This window comes from Nomascus leucogenys, chromosome 15, assembly GCF_006542625.1.
Source record: "Nomascus leucogenys isolate Asia chromosome 15, Asia_NLE_v1, whole genome shotgun sequence".
Classification (NCBI taxonomy): Eukaryota; Metazoa; Chordata; class Mammalia; order Primates; family Hylobatidae; genus Nomascus; species Nomascus leucogenys.
In genome coordinates, this window is record NC_044395.1 from 87,736,329 (window position 1) to 87,762,066 (window position 25,738).

A 25,738-nucleotide genomic window follows, 5' to 3' on the forward strand; every position below is an offset into this window, starting at 1 on the left:
CAAAACCCATCAGCAAAGACTGTTTTTGATTTATCTAGGGTGCTAACCCACTTAAATTATAACCCACCATCCCTTAAACGTTTTTTCTATTTCCTTTTTTTTGCTTTACATTCTTCTAAGGGTTACTCAAGCATGCAGTTTAGAGGTGCTTGTTTTGAACAAATTAATCTTATGTTTATAAATGTAAACTAGTAACAATATAAAACAATACAAGAAAAATTGTTAGTTTTATTGGTATTACAGTGTACTTTTAATGCAAGCTAAATACAAACACAATTCTTACATATTCAGCCACTTATTCTACAAAACAACATGCCAAGATCAACCTTGAAAAGTTTATAAAAACCAAAATCCAGAAAATATCTTCCTCAACTCTAAGGACTCCATATACAAATGCAAAAATTGCTATTTGTCAATAATCACATTAAGTGTTGAGTTATTGACTGAGCAGTAAAAAACAATTTCTGATTTTTAAATTAAATACCTCCAGATAAAAGCATGTTATTTTCCACATATGCTATCTTTGGATTCTGCACAGAGTTCCAAGGCAAAGATTGCTTCTGGCTTTATGAATTACCAGAGATGATGATTTGTGTGGCTGACTTACCACAGGTCTTTTACTCTTCCTTCCTGATAGAACCTTAGTTTCTTTGGGAGGTGGCATATGAATTGGTTTCCATGGAATTGGATTACAAAAGGCTGGTTCTGGATAGGAATTTCCACTGTAAAAACCTAAAATTATTAAAAAATCAGATCAAAACAAGGAAAAACTTTCTTGACATCAAAGAAGCCACTTAAAACTTCTAGAAAAATGTTAAAATGTCAAATGGACAAATTATCACTAATAAGCGAATGTGACTTATTTGAAACTTAAACTCCTTGATATTTTCAAAGAAGTAACACTTTCCAAATACAGTAAATATTCACAGTTAAAATTAAAGCATAAACGATAATTCTAAGAATCCAAATAACATTAGTGTTAAAACCTATGTAAATCAAACTCCTGTGAAATTTTTACTAAGAAATTAATTTTACGATCCTTAAATTGAACAAAACTTTCATTTTCTAAACTCAGTCTGGGAAACTACTGGATTGTGTACTAGCTTCCACTTGTCAGATACTGAAGTTTACAGAAAAACATTTATTTTTCATATGAAGTTATAGTAAATCAAGATTCTTGTTTAGAATCACAGAAATTCTGAATCAGTGTCAATAAGATTTCACAATATCACTGTAATTGTGATTATGAGTTACGGAGCATTCTTTTGCTAATGTATATGAAGTGTTTAAAGTATTGTGATGTCTGACATCTAATAAACACATTTGAAGGAAGAACATTTTACAAATCATCTCCAAATCCTTCAGTCACTACTGGCACAAAAATTCCTTTATTTCATAATTCATAAAAATGATATGAGCATAAAGAATAAAGAAACTTAAGTACAGCATTTGCAGACAAATATGCTGCTTGTTAGAATTAAACTCATTAAAAATGCAAAACATTAATAAAACAATCCATTATTTTAGTAATTAATTTCTACGCAATATGTTTAGTATTCCCACCTAAACTTTTAACTTTACTACCCAATTACTGGGTTAAAGCCACTGCTTATTACTCTTTTTTTCAAGCAAGAAACAAAAAGAAGGAGCGGGACATGCTCAGTAGCTAAAACAGATGACCTTCTTGACATATGAGAGAGGCCTAATCCTGACAGCAGGAATGTGTCTTTCAGACACTGGCAACCCACTTTGCATAGATATGTCAACACTCACTTCACCAAGATGGTCAAAACAAAGTCTGGAATATGTTCTATTGTGTGAACAAAACAGAATGGGAGTATTTTAATAATAAATCACTTAAACAAGTGAAGGCAGCTGTCAGCAAGGTATGAGCTTCCAACATGAAGCACAAAGAAAAACATGCACTGCCCTTTATAATCAGACCAAGACTAAAGGCCAATCGGTTTTGTGTCTGGTTCATGTGCTGTCTAGTACTCTACCTCACACAAAGAATGTGCCAAGGACACGGGAAGCTCTGCTTTAGAGAGGGTTAGAAGGAGAGGAGGCAAAACGACCCCTTAAAATATATCCTGATTAAGGCTTTATCAATGAAAAAATGTAAGAGAACACTATTCATTTCTTAATGTTACAAATCATTACTTTAAAGCATAAGTTTGCAGTTTTGTAACTACTGCTTTTAAGAAATGCAAATGTGGAGAATGACAGTACATTTGTGGCATCTCCATAGGAACATGGTATGTTTATAATATAATCTTCTGGAAAATAGTAATTTGAAAGAAAAATAATTTTTACACATTTCTATTTCTGTCAAAAGGAGTATAATATTTGCTTCTGCAAACCATATTTATGTAAGCCACACAACATAAAAACCAACCTGTAAGTTTTCCATTGGCATAACCATAGCTCTTTGCAGCTGGACGAGGTTTATGTTTCGCATTTTCCAACCATTCCTGAAACTTTTTTTCTGCTATTTCCTTTTTCTCCTGTATTTCAGCTTGCTGTTGTTTTTCTTTTTCCTTAAAATGACAAGACCAAAATATTTCCAGGGATATTCTGTAACTATACATTCCATTCAAATTCTACTACTTCTTTTTTTCTCCAGTAGCTTCCTACCCCAATGGCTTACTGGTCATAATACTGAATCATATTTTTATAATATGAGTAGAATATTGAACATGATCAGGGACATACACTAAGGTGTCCAGCTCTGAAAAACAATAAGACATCAAACCCACAAAGAAAAAAGTATTTGCTGTTTTCAAAGAATAGTAATTTATAAAATGGTAGTAAGACATCCCATAAAATGCATTGAAAAATATTTAAAAGGAATAACAGCAACAAGTTTTAAACCTGACTGAAAAAATATCAACAGGCTTTCTATTTCTCAGCTTAAGAAAACTACAAATGCATATTCATTTTTGAAGTTTAAACACAGCATAACAGGATAGCTTCATGTGTTTATTTTATGCTAATATAGTGCCAATTTTCTATTAGATACTTTTTCTAAGATACAGTTGACACATATGAACACCAAAGTTAGGTATTCTAACTGGTCACTTTAATAAAAATACCTTTTCTTTCTTCTTCCTCTCACATTCTTCAGCATTTTTTTTCTTTAACCATTCTTGATATTTTTCTTTTGCTTTTTCTTGCAAGTATTCTTTCTCCAGTTCCTTTGCTGCTTTTTCCTCCATTTCTTTATTAATTTTTTGTTCTCTTTCTTTTCTTTTCTTAAATAAAAATAGATAAAGTTTAATTGTAATACCAGTAAATATACTCATCTAAGGAAAGACTGCTGCATCCAGCAATTTTCTAAACTTCAATTATTTTTAAAAATAGACATGATATCATGGCAGTTGGCACAACATGGTTTATGAAAATATATAACATACCTGCAATTAACAGTTCAATGTCAGTCTACCTGCTGGGCTATAAGTTTCATGAGGTCAGTGACAAAGATCTTGCTCACCAATGTCCACTCAGAGCCTAGGGCAGTGCTGAGTGAACAGCAGGTGTTTGATATGGTTTGGCTGTGTCTCCACCCAAATATCTTTGAGGGACCTGGTGGGAAGTAACTGGATCAGAGGGGCAATTGGTGAATAAGTCTTGCAAGATCTGACAGTTTTAAAAAAAGGAGTTCCCCTGCACAAGCTTTCTCTCTTTGCCTGCTGCCATCCATGTAAGACGTGACTTGCTCCTCCTTGCCTTCTGCCATGATTATGAGGCTTCCCCAGCCACATGGAACTGTAAGTCCAATTAAACGTCTTTCTTTTGTAAATTTCCCAGTCTCAGGTATGTCTTTATTAGCAGCATGAAAACAGACTAATATAGTGTTCAATCAAAATTTGTTGAATAAATGATAGTGAATAAAAATTACAATCTGTTAGATGGTTTGAACCTTAGTATTTTTTCATGGATGCTTACTCTCATTCTAAAACAGGGGCTATATATATATATATATATATATATATATATATACACACACACACACATTTATATATATAAATATATATATATTTATATATATACACACACACATATTTCCAGGACAGTTTGTCAATATTAATATTTGCATAAATCTTTGCCATCAGTGAATTAAGAGAGGAGAAGTGAATAATGCTCATTAAACACTGTATGTAAGGGCACATCCAGGCAAATCTCTGGCTATATAATTCTTCCATAGACCAGAGGGTGGCAAACTAAGGACTGCCAGTCACATCTGGTCTACCATCCACCTGTATTTGTAAATGAAGTTGTATAGGAATGTGGCCACACTCATTTGTTTACATATTTATTGTTTATAGTTGCTTTTGCACTATGATAGCAAAGCTGAATGGCTGCAACAGAGACTGCATGACCCCAGAGGTTTAAAATATTCATTAACTGGCCCTTTATAGAAAAAAAAATATTGATCCTTGACACAGACTATAACTCAATATTTTTTCCTTCTTATTTAAATGATAATCTACCAACACAGCTAAATTCTAAATAACCAATGACATAGCTAGTCTTCTTTATCAAAGGTTTGGAAACAAATCTGGAAGGCATAAAAAGTATATGCAATACAAATGCCATACATATCACCCAGGCAAATCATTATGAGCCAAGAAAAGAAATTCTTCCCTTGAAAGCAGCTTATAGAATACATTAATATAAGCAATTCAATGAAGACTCAACAAACATCAGTTATAGACAAGGTATGTCCAGGGCTGTGCAGGAAAGACAGGTCTTAAAAATCAAAGCTCAGGGCGGGCGCGGTCGCTCATGTCTGTAATCCCAGCACTTTTGGGGGCCAAGGCAGGTGGATCACCTGAGGTCAGGAGTTCGAGACCAGGCTGGCCAACATGGTGAAACCCCGTCTCTACTAAAAATACAAAAAATTAGTTGGGCGTGGTGGCATACGCCTGTAATCCCAGCTACTTGGGAGGCTGAGGCAGAATTGCTTGAACCCAGGAGGCGGAGGTTGCAGTTAGCCGAGATCGTGCCATTGAACTCCAGCCTGGGAGACAGAGCAAGACTCCGTCTCAAAAAAAAAAAAAAAAAAAAAAAAAAAAAATCAAAGCTCAAGTAATTCCCCAAGTTGTATCAAAAGTTGCTGTATTTCCTTCTCGCTGGGCAGCCAATAGCTGTGAAACAGAATCTTTTCATGCTGAGAACTCAATAGCCATTGGAACAATACTGGATTTTAACTACTTCAAACTGTCAGAAGATCTACAAATTGAAAAGGACCTTGGAGTATATCTTGCTTAATCTCCATGTGACTCATGACTGTCCTCCATGACTTTACCTACAAGAAATCAACCAGTTCTTGCATTGTTTTTAATTATAGCAGCTGACATTTATTGAGTGCTAACTATGTCTATTACCATTCTACATACTTTATTTGTATACACTCCCAATTAATTCTTATAATCATGATGTGAGGTAGATACCATTATTATCCCATTTTACAAAGGAGGAAACTAAGGCACATGGAGGCTAATTTGCCTAAGGTCATAGAGACGGTGAGTGGCAGATCACTACAGACATCGTACAGAAATCAAAATGGGAGAATCTTAAAAACAACTTTATGCCAATAAATTCAATATTTTAAATGAAATGTCAAAATTCCTTAAAATATGTCACTTCCCAAAATGAATTTGAGAAAAAGTAGTGTCTGAATAACCCTCTACTTATAAAAACAATTCAAAATTTAAAACTTTCCTACAAAAACTCCAGTCACTGAAAGCTTCACTAGTTGATTCCATTACACAGTTAAAGATACTCCATATTTTAATAATATAAAATATTATTGTGGCATATCTTAATAGTATCAAACCTTGAAAAAATGATTTTGGAACACAGAGAAAAAGTAAACACATCAAAGCTTATTTTAAGAGTCCAGCATTATTCTGATATCAAAACCAGGCATGGAAATTACAAGGTAATATCAGAAACGTTCTGTATGAGTGTGGCTGGGAAAAAAACATATATATATGTTATAAACATATGCATGCTGCATGTTATAAACACATGCATGCTGCATGTTACAAACATGTATGCTATAAATTATAAATGTTACATATATGCTATAAACATGTTACTTATGTTATAAGCACGTGTTACGTGTTATAAACATGTGTTACATATATGCTATAAATGTGTGTGTGTTGTACATATGTGTATATATATAAAATATATATTATATATCAGGAACAAGGCAAGATAACTGCCCTCATCAGCAAAAACATGAAATACTGAGAAATATATTTAACAAAAGATAATACTGCTATACATTGAAAACTAAAAAACACTGCTGGGAGAAATTAAAGAAGACATAAATAACTGGAAAGAAAAACCATGTTTATAGATTTAAAATTTGATATTATTAAGATAGCAATTTTCTCCAAAATGATCTATGTGTTTATATTTAGCAGAATCCCAATAGTGCCAAGCACTATTAGGACAGGCATTATTAGGGAAATTGATAAGCTGATTCTAAACTATATATGGAAAGATGCAGGGCAACTAAAACAAGTTTAAAAAAGAATTGAAGACCTGGAGGATTTACACTATCTGATTTCAAGAATAATAAATTCAGAACTATAAAACTATAGTAACAAGTCAGTGTGGTACTGCACAGGATATAAATCAACAGAATAGACTAGAATCCAGAAACAGACCTATAAATACATGGTCAATTGATTTTAAACAAAGGTGCCAAAGGTAGTTTAATAGGGAAAAGATTATCTTGTCAATATTATTAGGACAATTGGATATCCACATGCAAACAAGTGAATCTTGACCTTTAATGCATACTATACATTAAAATTAAACTGAAATAGACATACAGCTAAAGCTAAAGCTATAAAGCTTCTGGAAGAAAACAGTGGAGAGTATTTTTATCCTCTCGTGGTGGGCAAACATTTCTTAAATAGAACACAAAAACTACCAACTATTTAAAAAACTGAAATAGGGAAATTATTCAAAATTTAAAACTTCTCTTTAAAAATACCATTAAACAGTGCTGCTTCTTGTTAGTAAAAAAAAAAAATACCATTAAGAAAAATTAAATGGGGAGTTCATGACCAGCCTGGCCAACACGGCAAAACCCCATCTCTACTAAAAATACAAAAATTAGCCAGGTGTGGTGGTACACTCCTATAATCCCAGCTACTCAGGAGGCTGAGGCACGAGAATTGGTTGAGCCCGGGAGGCAGAGGTGCAGTGAGCCAAGATCGTGCCACTAAACTGCAGGCTGGGTAACAGAGTGAGACTCTGACTCAAAAAAAAAAAGAGAGAGAAGAGAGGGGAAGGGGAGGGGAGGGGAGGAAGGAAGGGAGGGAAGACAGAGGAAGGAAGGAAGGAAGGAAGGAAGGAAGGAAGGAAGGAAGGAAGGAAGGAAGGAAAAATTAAATGGGAAGTAATATTTGCAATACATATATCTGAGAAGGGACTTATAGTCTGAATATACAAATTCTCGTATCTTAATAATAAGCCATACAATCCCTTCAAAAATGGGCAAATGACTTAAATCAACACAACACAAAACAAGCCAACAACAAAAGAGATGTAGAAATGGTCAATATATGTTATGGACTGAATTGTACTCCTGCCCCTCTCCCAAATTCCTGTGTTGAATCCCTAATCCCCAATGTGACTGTATTTGGAGATAGGATCTTTAAAGAGGTAGTCAAGTTTAAATGAGGTCATAAGGGTAGGACCCTAATCCAATAGGACTGGTGTCCTTACAAGAAGAGGAAGAGACACCAGGGATATATGTGAACAGAGAAAAGCCCTGTGGGGACATAAAAAGACAGCCATGAAGAGAGGCCTCAGGAGAACTCAAACCTACAGATGCCTTTACCTTGATTTCCAGTCTCCAGAACTGTGAGTAAAGATATATTTCTGTTGTTGAAACCACCCAATTTGTGGTATTTTGTTATGGAAGCTCTAGAAGACTAATACGATAAGCTTATGAAAATATGCTAAACATCATTAGATCTCAGGGAAATGAAAATTAAAACAATGGCATACCACTCCACACTCACTAGAAGGACTTAAAATGAAAAAGATTGGACATACCAAATCTGCCAAAGATGTGGAGCAACTGGAACTTTCTTATTATAATAGTAGTGGAGATGTAAAATGGTACAAGTACTTTAGACAAATGTTTGGCAATTTCTTATAAAGTTAAACACATACTTACCATATAGCCCAGTAATTTAGTTCCTAGGCATTCACCCAAGAGAAATGAAAACAAGTGTCCACAAAAAGACTTGTACATGAGTGGTCAGAGAATTTTATTCATAATATCACAAACTGAAAACAACTCAATTGTCCATCAACTAGTGAACAAACAATTTCTATGAAATTGAATGAAACAGATAAACATATTCTATGAAATGTATTTCATAGAATACTATAGTCAGCAATAAAAAGGAATAATACATGAAACATCAGGATAAGTTTTAAAACAAAAGACCAACACAAAACAGTATGTATTCTATCATTCTATTTATATGAAATTATAGAAAAGGCAACTCTAATCTACAGGTCCAGAAAGCAGATTAATGGTTTCCTTGGAGCTGAGGCTGGCTGGGGGCAGGGAGTGGGGGTGAATGCAAAGGGGCAAAAGGAAACTTTCTGGGGTGATGGAAGTGTTCTATATCTTTAATGGTGATGGTTACATGGGTACCTAAATTTGCCAAAGTCATCTAACTTAAAATAGTTATATTTTATTGTATGCAAACTATAGCTCAATAGAATTAATTCTGAAAAAAAATCAGACAGACTTCTGTAGGATTTAAACTAAAGAAGCGTGAACAGAATGCCTTCAGTTAGCAAAAGGAAGACACAACAGGCACTCAGAGTAGTCACTACTACTGAGAGAGGAACCAGCCACTAAGTGGCTTCAGATTTTCTGGCACGCTAGTTCTATACCACACAGAGCACAACAATAAATCTTCCTTTTTTAAAGACGCTGCACTGAGAGAACCTTTGTTTCATACAACTAAAGGAAACTAACGTAACAATTGGCTACTTAAAGTTTCTGGATTTCTATTTTGCTTTCTCCAGTAGTGCCTCACACATAGTAAAAGCTGAGTAAATATTTGTTGAAAGCATGAATAATGCAATGATAACAGTATTATCAATCATATACCTTGTTGATCTGAATTAATGTCTTACATTAGAAAATCAGTTGTGTTTTGAGAATTAAAAACGATTTTATTTTTAAATAATTTTTAAAAACATTAAAAGTAAAGGACCTTTTACAAAATATGTGATAACACTGTAATAAACACATCCAGAAAATAAATTACCATGGCAACACAAATGTTAGGAGTACCAGATGAGATGGAACATTTATTTTAAAAGCACTTAAGAATTTACAGTCATATTATAAGAAACTAGCTTTGCTAATGAATGCATAAACTCTTTGTGTCTGATTTTTTCATAAAACACAGTGAATATGACTTAGAGAAAATAGCAGCCACAGATACAGCTAAAATGTGAATGAAGCTGGAGGCAGCTGAGGACCACACACCATGAAATGTAAACAGAGGAGAAAAAAGCTAGATGCCAGACAGGAAGAGAAGAACCAGGAGAGCAGTCTTTACAAATAGAGGTAAATGTAACTACATCTGAAAGAAGAAATCTGATAGGTCTTAAAGAAAAAAAAAAAAATAAGAATAATCAATTATTCCTTAACATGAACAAGAGGTCTGCAGAACAGGTAAATATAACTTCTCAGTTTTATTTTTAAATAATTCTCAACATTACGGAATTTTGCCTGCAATAACTAGTGATTTATGTCAGGGCAAGCCACTTCCCTCCAAAAGAAATAATTTTTTTTTTTCTTCAAATAATTGGATTAGGTCTACTGCCACTAATTAAAACAGTGAATATATTGTCTCCCAGCAGTATCTTACATTCTTAGACAAACAACAACTAGGTTTGATTGGCATGGTAAAATTAGCTTAATGGCATTAGAAGAGGGACTTTTAGAGGAAAGAGCAAACTATTCTGCATGTGTAAAATAATTTTGTTTTATAGTTACAAATTTCAAAAAGATATTACCCAAAGTTTTATAACAATCACAGAGACTTATTTTGATTTTTGAATTTATTCACAAAGATCTCTTTCTTGTTATATCATGGGATGAAGTAAACTTTTTAAAAAAAAAAAAGTAATTGACTTCTAAACAAATACGGTTATAACACACACATACATCTAACCGATTTCCTTCTTATAATACTTGGATGAAGAAGGTTATATCATCTTCAATTTACTGAAATTATTTACTTAGTACTCTTATTAATACCACTGGGCATTAGATTCAACAATAAAGATAAAAAGTTAGAATTAAAATTTAAAATATTGTCCTACAATTTAAACATTTTCCACATCTGTAAAACTGGATTATAATAATAAAAGCAGTACCACTCTAAATACGTAAAAATCACAACAGAAGACAAATTGACCACAGAATAAGTATTTTTAAAATTTTGAATGTGTGTGATCCATACAAGAATATACTAAAATTAAAAGGAAAAAATGCATCCGTTCAATGAACATCTTCATTCAACTGAACTATTTTTGGACACATATCATGCGCAGGTACTCATCTAGCTCCTGGCAAACTGAACAAAAGAGGCAAAAATCTCTGCCCTTATGTAGCTTACAATCCAGTATAAGAAGTAAACAATAAGTTGAAAGGCGTAATGGAAAGAGATCACAAACAGGGGAGTAGTAATTGTAAAGAAAAGGAGGAGATGATTAGGAACAACAGAAGAATTTTTTTTTTTTTTAATTATACTTTAAGTTTTAGGGTCCATGTGCACAATGTGCAGGTTTGTTACATATGTATCCATGTGCCATGAACAACAGAAGAATTCTAATTAAGCTTTGGTGACCAAGAAGACAGCGGAAGGAAACAGAGAAATGGGAGAATGGTTTTAAGAAGGAGGAATGGGCAAAATGGGTTGTTTTAGATTTGCAGACTTGGAGGCACTTGCCATAAGGATCCAGAAGGTCAGGCCTAGAAATACAGACTTGGTGACTGCCTGCAGGCAAATATTAGTGCAAGCCACAGGAGGGAAAAAGGAGAAAAGTAGAGGGCAAAGGGCAGAAGATAGAGACTTGATAAATATCCACCAGGATGGAAAAACAAAACAAGCCAGAGAAGAAAGACTCTACGAGAAGTATTTTTTAAAACCTAGGTAATGAAGTGTAATAGGAAGAAATATTTTGCAAAAGAGATGTCAACGTGTGTATCCATTTTCCCCTCCTTACTTGCTCATCCTTTTTCTGAACCCATTCCTTGTGCTTTTCTTCAGCAATTATCTTTCTTTTTTCACGTTCTTCCATTTCTTTTCTTTTTTCTAGTTGTTGATTTAATTCCTGTGGATTTTATTTAGACAAAAGGCAACATTTAATAGAAGCACCCAAATAATGTATATTTTAAAAGTCTGAGGTTATTAACCAAATTAAACAAGAATATAGTTTCCTTTACAGAGCATATGCCACTAGTGGCAATAACTTAAGTAACCAGTCTATGATGAAAAAAAGCATTGGTAAAAGTATAAGTCATTTTTTAGAAATGTGCAAATAATTGCTTGGCAGCAAAACACTAGTTTCCTAGACTAAACTTCAGCTAAATTACCCTCATTGAAATCAACTTTCCCACACATAAATTTTGGCATCACTCTAAGCTACTGGCAGAAGCTCAAGAGAATTGCAACTTTGTTTTGTTTTGTTTTGTTTTTACAGTTATAAGAAGCTTCTGGATTCCTGATGAAGATAAAGCATAGAAATTAAATAATCCCTATATTAAAATTTTAATTCAGTTACACAAAAGAAATACAAAGAAACCATTCAATTTTCCTTAGGGAAAAAAAGAACCCAGAGTTTTCTTCACTGATTTTATAGCTGCTGAAGTGTAAAACAAAACCACATTCATATCCCAGATTATTTAACTGCCTTGCTGTCACTCGAATCTACACGTTTGGGCATTCCCTCAGGAAAAAGAATGTGAAAGGTATGGCCAAATAAAACTACAAGTTGAATGCCACCACTCTGTCACTCATCAGTTAAATTGCTGCATTGGTTGAGAATGCTGTTCAAACTAGACTTCACTAGGACTTCACAACCATAATTACTGGTTATTTTTCTTCTCTGTCTTTAGATACTAATAGTCAGATACCTTACGTATCTTCTGTTGGTCTCCACTCTCCTCCATAGCCCTTTCTTTCCCAAACACCTACCTACTTGGGCATGGGTGGTAGTGGGAAAGACAATTTTCCAACCCTCAGACTAATTCCAGTGTCTTAAATGAAGATAAAACTTGACACCAAGAACATCTCTTTTGCATTTTAAACAACTGGTCACAGGAAATCTGTCTTCCATAATCACTCATCCTAAAATTCTGCTGCATAGAAGATAGCTGCCCTCACTCAGGAAGTCTTCCAACTTTTAAACACTATACCCCCAAAAGCAAATATCCATCTTTAAGGATTTTTCATCACTTCAGCAGCTATTGTTCTTTGCTGACTTATTCAGTATACTTTTATGGTACACCTACTATGGACCTAGCAAGAACTGATATAAATCTGATATAAAGATGAAATCCCAGAAGTCTCTGATCTGATTCTCTATACACTAAAGAAATAAGTGCTACATTGAGAGTTATTGCATATCATAAAAGTTCAGAGAAGGGAAGGGAAGATGAGGAGAAACATCTTCCCTTCCCCCTAGCCTAGTCTACCAGGCTAGTCAGAAATGAGCACCATACAAGGAACAGTGAAAAGATGGCTTCAAAATGAGAGAGATTGAGAGGTGGGAGGGGGTAGAAAATTTGAGTGTGGTACTAGCTAGATGGAGAAGGTCTTTTGAGACAGGCAAAGTAAAGTGAACTATATGAAACAAGAATACCTGGCAAAAGGGAAAATTCAGAGCTCTTAATGACAAAGGCTGAAGACTGCATTTGAAGGGATGAGAACTATTCTGAGGAAGATTGACTAAGAGTGTGCCATAGTATATGAGTTACAAGAAAAAGAAGGTCTGGGCCTCTGGGCCAGGCGCGGTGGCTCATGCCTGTAATCCCAGCACTTTGGGAAGCTGAAGCGGATGGATCACTTGAGGTCAACGGTTTGAGACCAGCCTGGGCAAAATCGTAAAACACTGTTTTTACTAAAAATACAAAAATTAGCCAGGTGTGGTGGCAGATGCCTGTAATTCCAGCTACTGGGGAGGTTGAGGCCAGAGAATCGCCTGAACCTGGGAGGCAGAGGTTTCAGTGAGCTGAAATCGCGCCACTGTACTCCAGCCTGGGTGACAAAGTGGGACTCCATCTCAAAAAGAAAAAAGGAAAAGGAAAAGAGGGTTTGGACTTATGTCAGGAAACAAAAGGGGGAAAAATTATATATATATATATATACAGGTACACAAATACATGTGTGTATATATGTATGTTTATATGTGCATATGTGTATATATATACAAATATATAAATATGAAAGACATTAATTGGCAAGATATAGACCTGACAACTATATATCAAAAATTTTCCAAAGGCCGGGCACGGTGGCTCACGCCTGTAATCCCAGCACTTTGGGAGGCCAAGGCAGGCGGATCACGAGGTCAGGAGATCGAGACCATCCTGGCTAACATGGTGAAACCCCGTCTCTACTAAAAAAAAACACAAAAAATTAGCTGGGTGTGGTGGCGGGCGCCTGTAGTCCCAGCTACTCGGGAGGCTGAGGCAGGAGAATGGCGTGAACCCGGGAGGCAGAGCTTGCAGTGAGCCAAGATTGCACCACTGCACTCCAGCCTGGGTGACAGAGAGAGACTCCGTCTCAAAAAAAAAAAAAAAAAAAAATTTCCAAAATAGTCCCAAATTTTATTTTCAAGAAAAGTAATTATTTAAATGTATAATTAAATGTACCTTTTAAGATTCTTCATTTGCCTAAACTAAAACATGAGAAAAAAAGAAACCCTGTACTCCTATTTGATGGCTAACAAATTTTAGCTAATGTTGATTGAGGGGTTAAAAAAGGGTCAAAATGTACCTAGAAAATGCTACCAATAACCCAAACAGTGTTCTAATCTCAGGATGTCTGTTCAAGTAATTTGTCAAACCAGAATATACATCACATTTTGAGACACAACCCTCCCTTCCAAGTCTGGCCCTTCTTAGAATTTCCCACCCTGAATGACTCCATGTTTACCACAAAGGCCAGTCTCCTTCTGGACACAGCTGGAGTCTTCCTTTGAAAGGCCCCTACATGGTCTTCTGGTATACCACTGAATTTCAACAGGATTAGAGATAGCTATTAATATTTTCCCGTGGAATACAACACTTGATTATGGAAAACCAAAATCCAAAGAAGATCTTAAACATGCATTTTTATTTTAATAGGTTTTGCCTACTTTCAAATAATTTTTTACCACTGAAGGTAATAATCAGAAAAACTGAGTTTTGAGTTTCACCAACAGCTCTATATCCTGCCCTATTCCTTCATTAAGGGCTCATTAAGGGCTAATGAATAAAATGGCCAAAGGCAAGATGGTTAAAAAAAAAAAAGAAGGCACTAGGACTACTCACAAACTAGATAATTGTTATAATTTACAACTGATTATAATAATATATTGAAGCAAATATTAAGAATTAGAATCAGCCAATGACCACAGAGAACCTGGAGCAGTTGGCTAAATAATTATTTATAATAATTAAAAAGTAAATAAAAATTAAATGACCTACAAAACCAATATACTAGTTTTTCATAATGCTTGATAATTGATTCAATATTTACCATATTTATCATCTCAACAAAAGTTACAAATGTATAACATTTTGTAAGTGGGTAATTTTTTATGAATTAAAATAATTTTTTAACTTAGTCCCACAGAGATGTCTGAAACAAACCAAATGTCTGATGCTCAAATCAAATTTATGAGTGTGCATGATCTTTTCAATGATTAAACTATCCTACAAATTTTCTCTTAAATCTTAAAGGAAGAAAATACGAAAGCCAGAGTTCATTAAAAAATAAATACTATGTCTGACTCACTTATTTCTAAAATACATCTTGATATTGTGGGAAAAGCATTTAAATGGAAGTCAAAGAATTAAGTGCCAGTCCCAGTTCTGCCATGAACGAAGCCTTGGCAAAATTGCTTTTCTGCCTTTCATGCTTTTTAGTTTTAATAGGGATCTGAGATGACTATTCTTTATGGTTAAAAATTTGATATGGTTTATAAACAAATTAGGGAATACAGTCAATAAAGACAGAAAAATAAGGAAAACATGAGATAAAAACAAAATAAAGGAAAAGGCAGCGAAAGAACGTGAATACCACAAAAGCTCAACATGAGCTTACAACGAGCTGAGTAGTTGGCCTATGTGTTAGGATATCCCTGGCATAACTGATACGTAAGAGTCATGCTAAAACTGAATCACTTCAGAGTTGAGTAATAAAGTAGCCATAAGAAATGTCAAACTACTAAATATATAAAAGGTTTTAATCTTTGAACCAAATTACAAATAATTATACCCTGCTACGTGCTTATCATTGTGGTAGGGTTTATATTTATTATTTTAATCTGTTCTCAAAACAAATCTTCATAGCAGTTATTATGATCTCCTTTCGTATATAATAACTTTGAGTGCTTTGTAGATATTAGTCCATATCCTGATGTTCATTTAGTCCTCATAACAGCACTATGAAGCAAATATTATTCTCCCCCTTTCACTGATAAGGAAATTGAGACACAGAAAGGTTAAGGATTTCCCCAAAGTCCAAATTTTGAATGCAGGAAGAATTTACGCTTTTAAACCAAGAATTTACACTTTTAAACCAGGCGCCGTGGCTCACACCTGTAACCCCAGCACTTTGGGAGGTGTCACTTGAGCCCAGGAGTTGGAGGCCAGCCTAGGCAACATGGCAAACCCACCCCCTTCCCCCGCCTAAAAAAAACAATAAAAACAAAAATTAGCCAGGCATGGTAGCGTGTGCCTACAGTCCCAGCTGCTCAGGAAGCTGAAGTGGAAGAGGAGGGGAGGTCAAAGCTGCAGTGAGCTGTGATCGCGCCACTACACTCCAGCAAGGGTGACAGAGTGAAACCCTGTCTCAAAAAACCAAAACAAAACCCAGAATTTACACTTTTAACTACTCCACTATTGCCTCTCTAACATCTGGCTTATAGATGAAGAAACTGAGGCTCAGAGAAGTTAATTAACTTTTCTAATGTCACAGAATTAGAATGGCAAGGCTAAAATTTCAGTCTTGTTCTATGTGACTACCAAGCCCGGGCTTTACTAACTTTCTGAAATTTAATTAACTTTTCTCCGTATACCGACTAAAAATGACTTGAAGTGACCCTCCTTTTCTTAATATAACAAGTAACTTCTTGTGAGACTGTAGATAAAGCCCAATACCAGAAATTGAATTTTGTTCTACCATTAACTCACTGGATCAGTATTTTCTGAATTGTAAGTTTAAAACCAATTTAATGACTTATGACCAGCCTTTTGAAAAAAGAATAGAACACCAGGTTTTGTACAAAATTAAGATGCTATTTCACATACATATGTATAAATGCATATATAGAGAGAGATACATGTAGGTATGTGTTTTTATAACATAAAAAAATAGAGTGCTCACTGTGAACAAATATTCTTAAAAGCTACTAACTAAATAATGGAATTAGTCATTGAGGTAAGAGAAGTAAGTCTGGGAATTCAAAAATACACCCTAATTCTGAAAATAAATGAAAAAGCTTTAAGAAGACTATGAATAGTAATGATATAAATAACAATACAAATAAAAACAAAGCCAGGCATCTTTATACTTCATTACATTTAATCCTCACAAAACCCCTGTGACACAGGTATTATTTTATTCCTCTTGAGCAGACGAGAAAATGTCAACATAAAAGTTTAAATAACTTGCTTACACCCAGCAAATAAAAGAACCAGGGTTTTTATTATTCTTGCCTAACATCAACCGTAAGGTCTTTCTCAAGCCCTGTGCACTGCCAAGAGGAAATAAGTGCCACTCTAACAGTGCACTTTTCCAGGAATAAATTTGTAATCTAGAATACAAAGTATCATACAATAGGAAAATAGCAAAATGTATTAGTTTTCATAATCATTTGAATTATGCCAAGCCTCTGGGACATGTGACTGCCTGCTTGGTTAGAAATTTATCAAACAATAACTGGCTTCAAAACTAACAGAAAAGTTATTCTAAGGAAGATCATGAAGCTTTTGTTCCCAGGATTTTTTTTTTTTTTTTTTTTTTTTAGACAGAGTTTTGCTCTTGTTGGCCAGGCTGGAGTACAATGGTGTGATCTCGGCTGACCACAACCTCCGCCTCCTGGGTTCAAGTGGTTCTCCTGCCTCAGCCTCCCGAGTAGTTGGGATTACAGGCATGCACCACCACACCCAGATAATTTTGTATTTTTAGTACAGACGGTCTCTCCATGTTGGTCAGGCTGGTCTCAAACCCCCAATCTCAGGTGATCTACCTGCCTTGGCCTCCCAAAGTGCTGGTATTACAGGTGTGAGCTGCCTTGCCCAGCCAATTCCCAGGACTTTTTTTAGCAACAATTACTAATAAACTGAAACATCCAACAAGAGTGAACCAGATAACTATATTTTAACAAATATGTAATACATTTTAAATATATTTAAATAATATTAGCCATTTTAAAATGTTATAAAAATGTTTAATGATAGAGAAAAAGAGTTTTATCCTGTTTCATTAAAAACAAGAAGTGTCCCTCATCATTCAAATTTATCTGGCTTCAGTGTTTGGATAGGAATAATTCAGATAGTCTGGATAGTGAGTTTAGGGGATGCCAAATTATCCAAATCTATTTGGTTGCCATGTTCTGAAATAGTAAAAGTTCAAAAAATATGTGAATATTCTCATTAAAGAAGGGACGTGAAAATGCATCTAAAACTATTTTTTTTTTTGAGTTCATATAGTAAAAGTTCAAAAGAGACTCACACATGGAAATGTCCATAAGTGAGGGAGGCACAGAGAAACTGAAACACCCTGAAAGACTAGCAAGCAGTTTCCCACCGCCCGGCACACAGGGCACATGCTCACGAGTGACACACGGTGGGGTGGGGTGGGGTTGGGGGCGGTGGGGGGGCAGGTAGATTCCTGCCTCTATTTTGTTTCAGTGAAGTTAAAAATTTTGCTGAGTGTATACAGTTGAATTTACTTTAGTTAAATGTACATATGTTGATGCTCCAGTGTATGTACACATACAACATATATATACATTCGTACATATTTCAAAATAATTTACATAGAAGAAAATCTGGAAAGCTATGTCATAATACTAACAATGATTATCTTCAGACAGTGAAATTAGAGGAGATTTTAATTTTCTTAATTATGCTTAGCTGTATTTTCCAAATGCTCTAACAATGAACATATTTCTATTATTATGACTTATTAGTTATTAAATTTGATATAGTAAACTAACATAAATGCAAAGACTTTGTTTTCAGGAATAATAACATTAACATTTTAATTTACAACTACAGCTCTACTTTCTGAGCTCACAGATTAAACAAAAAGAACACTGTCTAGTTTTACCTCTAGAGCTTTCTGTCGCAGCCGGTCACGTTCTTCTTTTTCTTTGCCAATAAACCACACCTCCCATGGTGTCAGGCGGCTTTCCGGTAAGCGCACCTGTTTCTGTTCTTCTTCGTTATCTTCTGATTCAACCTCAGTGCTACAAAAGAGAGGCTACTATAGTACTTGTACAAGAACCTCTTTTGCTTCCTAGTCCAAATCACTTAACTGTACAGTAAAAGCAAAACTTAATAGTGTATTTACAATATTGTGATTTTTACAAATATACATGAATTATACATAAGTATACATTTGAAAAATCATGAAAAGAAATTCTAATATTTGAATTAGTTTATCTATCAAACTGCCTTTGAATTCCTTCATCTTCTAAAACCACGTTATTTAACACCCCATTGGGATAACCCACACCCTATCCATTTGCCTCAATGCCAACACTTTTTTATTTCTAAAAATCTTACCTGGATAACTAATTACTCATTACAACATATAATCCTAATCAGATCCTGAAGCAGACTCTTCCCTTTCCCTCCCTTAAGTAGTTCAGGAAAAAAAGATTATGTAGTACACACACAAAGAGAATGATAAAGCAAACATGTTAACAATTAGGGACTGTGGGTGAAGGGTAAATGAAAGTTCTTTATATTATTTCACCTCTTCTATAAGTTTGAAATTGTTTTGAAATAAGAAGCCACAAAACATTCTTTAACATTTTGGTTGACACCCTTTTGCCAATCCTTACACAGGGTGTGTATGACTCTCTAGCCTGGTTACCTCCTACCATAGTCTCCATCTCCCTCATGCACCTCTGTCAGTCTGTCTCTTCTGAGGATAAGGAAAAATAACAACTCAGGGTAAAGAGAAGGGGGCAGGGAAATAAGTACATACATAAATAAAGAACACAGGGTCTTGCCCAGATACACAAGCTTCATGAAACTTAGAAAAAGCTTAACAATCAGCAGCCATAAAAGCAAGGTTGTTCAGGATATAAAGTAGCTCTAAAGACTAGTTTATTACAGACTCAGTTCTTTGTCTCTTTCACATTCCTGTTTCTAGCAACCAATTGCTTCACCCACTGCTTTGCACAACTTTTCTACTTCATAGATTCAGCTTACTCATTATTTTCTGCTACTATTATTTCTTCATTCATTCATGCCCTTATGAAATTTGTATTCTAGTAGGAAAGAGACACTGTTGATGTGTTATTTCTTACATGCGTCTTTCCTTCCCAGTCTTGCAGAAGGAACCCATCTGCCCCCACTGTAGTGTAGTTTCAACTACCACTACATGCTGATGATGCCTATATCAGTAATTCCAGGCCAGACCGTCATCTTGAGTTCCAGATCTTTATTTCCAACTATGTGATACATAACTCAACTTAAATCAATCAGTTGAAAACAAATCTAGGCCGGGCGCGGTGGCTCAAGCCTGTAATCCCAGCACTTTGGGAGGCCGAGGCGGGCGGATCACGAGGTCAGGAGATCGAGATCATCCTGGCTAACACGGTGAAACCCCGTCTCTACTAAAAATACAAAAAATTAGCCGGGCGTGTTGGCGGGCGCCTGTAGTCCCAGCTACTCAGGAGGCTGAGGCAGGAGAATGGCGTGAGCCCGGGAGGCGGAGCTTGCAGTGAGCCGAGATCGCGCCACTGCACTCCAGCCTGGGGGACAGAGCAAGACTCCGTCTCAAAAAAAAAAAAAAAAAAAAGAAAACAAATCTAATCATCCTCTGCCATCCACCCATCACCCTTCCCACCAAGAAAGTGTACTCCTCTTTTTTTTTTTTTTTTTTTTTGAGACAGAGTCTCGCTCTGTCGCCCAGGCTAGAGTGCAGTGGCGCGATCTCGGCTCACTGCAAGCTCCGCCTCCCGGGTTCACGCCATTCTCCTGCCTCAGCCTCTCCGAGTAGCTGAGACTATAGGCGCCCGCCACCACGCCCGGCGAATTTTTTTTTTTTTTTTTTGTATTTTTAGTAGAGACGGAGTTTCACCGTGGTCTCAATCTCCTGACCTCGTGATCCGCCCGCCACGGCCTCCCAAAGTGCTGGGATTACAAGCGTGAGCCACCGCACCCGGCCTCCTCTTACAATCTTACATCAGTGAATCGTATCACCCTCCAGCCAGTTACTCAAGCCAGAAGCCCTAGTTCTTTGACTCCACCTGCTCCTCATCAACATCTGGACCCCTCACCTCCCATACCCACATGATCAACCAAGTTATGTCAATTCCTCTTTCCACTTTTGAAAGCCATTCTTGTTTCCTCCAACCTTACAACCACCATCTGGACAAAACTGGCCTCCCTTTCTCCCTTTCAAACCATTATCCACACCTCTTGCCAGATTCATCCCTCAAATGTATCATTCTATCATGTCACTCCTCATCTTAAAGTTCTTCAATGGCATCTTTACCCACAGGATAAAATCCAAACTCCTTAGCCTGACACCCATGAATCAGCCCTTTGCCTATCTTCCAGCCTCTTCTTTCAACAACAGCTGATCCAGACTCTACATTTCACTCACTAGGAACTCCTCCTGCAGGTTGATGAATGTGCCACGCCCCATGCCCTGTAACTTTCACCTAAATCTGAAATTCCTTTCTTCCACCTCCGCATAAAGTCAGATTAAGAGCTTAGATTTGGGCGTAAAACAGCCTGGGTGAAATCCTATCTGCATCTTCCTAGCTATGTACATTTTTTTCTTCTTTTTTTTTTTTTTTTTTAATACAGAGTCTCGCTCTGTAGTCTAGGTTGGAGTGCAGTGGCGCGATCTTCCGCTCACTGCAAGCTCCGCCTCCCTGGTTCACGCCATTCTCCTGTTACAGGCGCCCGCCACTACGGCCGGCTAAGCTATTTACATTTTTTAAAAAACTTCTTTAAGCTTCTGTTTTCTTGTCTATAAAATGGAGATGACAGTTGTGGCTGGCTACCTTACAGGCAGTATTGCATGAAACTATCCATGCTAAAGCACTTAATATAGTTCCAGGTACTCAGTAAGTACTTAGTAAGTCATTTATTATTATTACTATGACAAACTCCTACTGTCCCTTCAAAATTCAACTCCAGCACTGCCTGGAGCCACAACTCTTGGGCTTCCTGTCACTTGTTCATCTCTGCCACAGGCCATGAGTTCATTAAAGAAAATATATCTTAACTCATTTTTTTATTTCGAGAGCCTGGCTTAGGGTCGAGAATATAGTAGGGTCCTAGGAAATATTCGTTGAAAGACAATCACATCAGTGGGATTTTCTTTTAAGAAATGACACTTTGAATATTAAATTTCCTTCCTTAATATTTATAACAAATGTGTCCAAAATGCGTGGCGCACACACTACAGCTTTACTTATAATCAAGAAAGGCTTGACAAGTGGCCACTTGTGAACAAGATATTTATTACAGCACGGTTTTCCTAATGGATAGTGGTAGAAAAACCAGGATAAAGCTGAATAGATAAACAGCAGGCCCAGAGCACATTATAAAATATTCCAGGAAAACGCTTCTTATTATCTTGTCTGAAGCTAACTTTGAGCTTAATCTCAGTTCTGACCAATACCCTTGAAGGTCAATGCATCCTCTAAACATGGCACTGTTTATACCAAAAATACCTTGAGGTAATATCCATTATGTGCAGCTGATGCCTGAGTCTAGCTCAAAGAAGCCTTACCCGATTCATTTTGCCAGTCAGATCAATGTGGCAGGTGAGGCATGGAGAAAAGGCATAAAATCCCACACAGCTCTCTAGGTTGCTCTCTGCTCCATACAGAATACTCACAACCCAGAACAATGAAAGGGCTATGACTCAGGTTGCCTGCTCTCTTCATCCTGTCACTCCCAAGCTGTCCAGGGCCCCAAAGAGAGGTCAGCAGTTTGACCTCAAAAGCCAGATTGTGGACTCCAGAACTCTTATCCCAAACCTGAACACCAGAACGTGGTTTACTGCACCTTAGTAGTACCTGTGGTTGGTTATTCTGAAAACATACTGATTGCTAGTGAAGTAGGTTGTAGTAAACAGGTCACTTTTTATAACACAAAGTGCTGAAGCACAGAGATGAGCAATGTCAACCTCAGCATGTGGAGACATGGTTAGATAGGATCTGAGCATGCACAGAAGAATGGATGTCATTGTACCAAAGAATGTTAGGACCAATGGGGAGGAGGAATGAGGAAATTTTCTAAAAATCTACCTTTCCTGAAAGGAAGTGCTAAGTTTCGGAAGCATTTGACAATAATCACTGCATGTATCTGTTCTTTAGGAAGTGGGAAATGGGCATGCAGTCAGCACACATTTATTGAGCACCTAATAAGCATCTGATACTTGCCACACAATGCTTGACAACTTCAGCATTCTCTTTTCAAACCCACGTCCCAGCTACTCCTTTGATTCATAGGGACTGAAATGTGATAAGGAAGGCAGCCCTGTGGTGCTACCAGCTCATTCTGGCTTTGGATAAGTGAGACTACATACATTCGCCTCCTCTCCTGGCAGGCTCCACTTAGTCAGGGCTTTGGCTCTTGGAAACTAATGCAAGGTTTCGGTAGCTGAGCTATAGTTCCGATGGTCATTTATTCCGCAGGTCACTAACTTATGTCCAGATTGCTTAGTCCAGTTGATTATGCTCAGAGTATTTCCTAAAGCCTTCAAATTTACTTTAAATACCTTTGAGACCAACTCAGTCCTGAAGAATACCTACAAAGGCCCAGATGAAAACAATTTACTGAAACCCTAACTCTACCATTAAATTTTACTATCAGGTTGATCAGAGGAGGCCTGTTTCTTGTTGCTACAACCAGCCTGGATGAGTGGCTTGCTTGGTTACTCTTTCTGATCTCCACTCCCACCAATGTACTTACTTTTACTTCTCATCCGTAACTAATTCACTCCTGTAACCATGTATACGGGTTACTTCATACGGGTTCCATATTTCATTCATTGATGCTGGATATGAACACCCTATACTGAAGGGGGTATCTTGCTATTTACACATAAAGCATGAGTTCTCTGGCCTGTATTTCTTAGAGCTCCTGTACTGTGCCTTACACAGCTTGACAATCATAAACTTGTAAGTGATTTCCGAAGAAAACGTAATGAGTCTATCCCAGAATGGACCTGCATTACTGGGCCTGTCTCAGAAATATTCCTACAGGGAGAGGCCCTTTGCTCCTATTTCTATATACCCAATACTAGGCATGCAGTTTAGGAAAAAGAACATGATCTGTCTATCTTCTTAGTAGACCCAGGTCTGCTAACAACTAGGTGCATGTCTTTGAGTCACTTTTTGCATTCTGAGCCATGGTTTTATTACCTGTAAAATAAGTGGATTGATTTAGGCTTCAATTCCATGAGAGTAGAGACCAGTATCTTGTTTATGGTCCCCAGTACCTAGACTAATATGTGGCACACAATGTTTGCTGAGTGAATAACAGTAGAAATAAACAAATTAAGACAGTTCTAATAACCCCATTGGTCCTAACATTGATACAATGACATCCATTCCTCTGTGCATGCTCAGATCCTATCTAACCATGTCTCCACATGCTGAGGTTGACATTACTAATCTCTGTGCTTCAGCACTTTGTTATAAAAAGTGACCTGTTTACTACAACCCACTTCACTAGCAATCAGTATGTTTTCAGAATAACCAACCACAGGTACTACTAAGGTGCAGTAAACCACGTTCTGGTGTTCAGGTTTGGGATAAGAGTTCTGGAGTCCACAATCTGGCTTTTGAGGATTCATAGGACGCCTGAAATGGTAGCAAAGTTTTGTGTGTTTGAGACTATATGCATTTTTCTGGGAAGTGAGACTGCAGCAATCATAATATCTCAGGAAAAAAGGATTAACAGCCATAGGAAATCTATCGTCATTTGCAAGAATTTGCACAGGGCTCTTTAGGTGCCAAAAAAACCACGGCACCTCAGTCTGCAAGCGCCTGCTCTGCCTTCGGGGCGGAGGGCAGGAGGGTGTTAGAAGGGGGTACTTAAGAGGGTCTAACGAATCTTGAAAAGGGCTGAATCGGCCGGGCGGCCTCGGGTTTACCTGGCGCACCCCTGTAACTCCATTCCTCTCAGGCTCGCCACTTTGGCCTCTGAATCATGGGCATCTTCATCCACGTCTTCCTCATCCTCCCCGTCACCGTCGTCCTCGTCAAACTGGAAGCTCTGGTGGCCAAGGGGAGACAACAGCGACCTGGTGGAATTGCTGCAGCTCAGCGGCAGCGGCGGCGACGGCGAGCGCACCACCTCCAGCCCCTGCCCACGTGCGCCCGTCATAGGGACGGAGAAGGAGCCTGAGGAGGGCCGAGACCTGGGTCTCCAGTCGACAGAGAAACCGGCGTAGGAAGAGGGAAAAGTAGGCCCCCAGCGCCCCGCCGCCCACATCTGGCCCACCAAGTTCAAACTGGCAGAGCCGCGGCGGGGACGCGCTTTCCCAGCGGGCCCTGCGCGCGCCAGGCCGGCCAATCCCGGCCGGCACAGACCCTGCGTTGCCATGGCGACGCGTGGAGGCCGGGAGGGCTTTGTCTGGGCCTGCAGAGCTTGGCTTCCTCCGCCCCCACCTCCCTTGGCCAGCCCTTCCTCCTCAGTGGCAGGAAGGTGCCTGCTGTTTGCAAGCTTGTTTAGCATGGTGTCTCCCCACGCCACTGGCGGAGTCCTGGCTCCCTACCGACAACTTTGAGGGCCTGTCCCTTGTTTGCCTGTCCCTTGTTTGCAGTTCATTTTGTACATGAAATATGTTACCTGTCACTGAATCAGGGAAAGAAGCAGAAACCAAAACTACCCCCTATATAATTACGAAGTCAGAATTATGAGCATCGGTCGTGATTTCTTTCAGCACAAGTCGATGTATTTTGAGGAGAGGGGAGCGAACTTGATCCAAGTTTACAGGTTCCCAGAACGCACTTTCAGGGCAGTTTTTGCGTGTTTTGGTAGCACTTCCTTTGCCTGGCATCTTAGGGGACCTAATTTGTCTACACATGTGAATTTTTGACCTCTTTGAAGCCTCTAGTGTATGGTAGGGTCTGCGTAAAGCACAAAGGATAGATGTTTAAAAGTCTCGCCCTTAAGTTCCTCATCCTTTTGTGGTGAAAAATGATCTCAGTAAATATGCTGATATGCATTTTATGTGGGATCTTAGGG

At 37.4% G+C, this 25,738-nt stretch overlaps 1 protein-coding gene across 1 annotated transcript; it reads right to left on the bottom strand.

Moving 5' to 3' along the window:
- Nucleotides 1-208: 208 nt before the first annotated feature.
- CCDC34 (coiled-coil domain containing 34) lies at nt 209-25,657 on the bottom strand. The gene is made up of 6 exons (XM_003254342.3): nt 24,642-25,657; nt 18,615-18,753; nt 11,296-11,403; nt 3,093-3,251; nt 2,396-2,537; nt 209-732 (listed from the first exon to the last, which is right to left on the bottom strand). The coding sequence occupies exons 1-6, from the start codon at nt 25,223-25,225 to the stop codon at nt 518-520; spliced, it is 1,347 nt and encodes a 448-aa protein (XP_003254390.2). The 5' UTR covers nt 25,226-25,657; the 3' UTR covers nt 209-517.
- Between the last annotated feature and the right edge of the window lie 81 nt (nt 25,658-25,738).

What these genes read in the sequence shown, in the direction of transcription:
- CCDC34 (XM_003254342.3), bottom strand. Translation starts at nt 25,225, where the DNA reads ATGCTAAACAAGCTTGCAAACAGCAGGCACCTTCCTGCCACTGAGGAG. An exon ending in TGCGACAGAAAGCTCTAGAG is followed by an intron (nt 11,404 to 18,614) that starts GTAAAACTAGAC and finishes TAAAATCCACAG; the next exon opens with GAATTAAATCAACAACTAGA. An exon ending in TTCAGAAAAAGGATGAGCAA is followed by an intron (nt 3,252 to 11,295) that starts GTAAGGAGGGGA and finishes TTTTTATTTAAG; the next exon opens with AAAAGAAAAGAAAGAGAACA.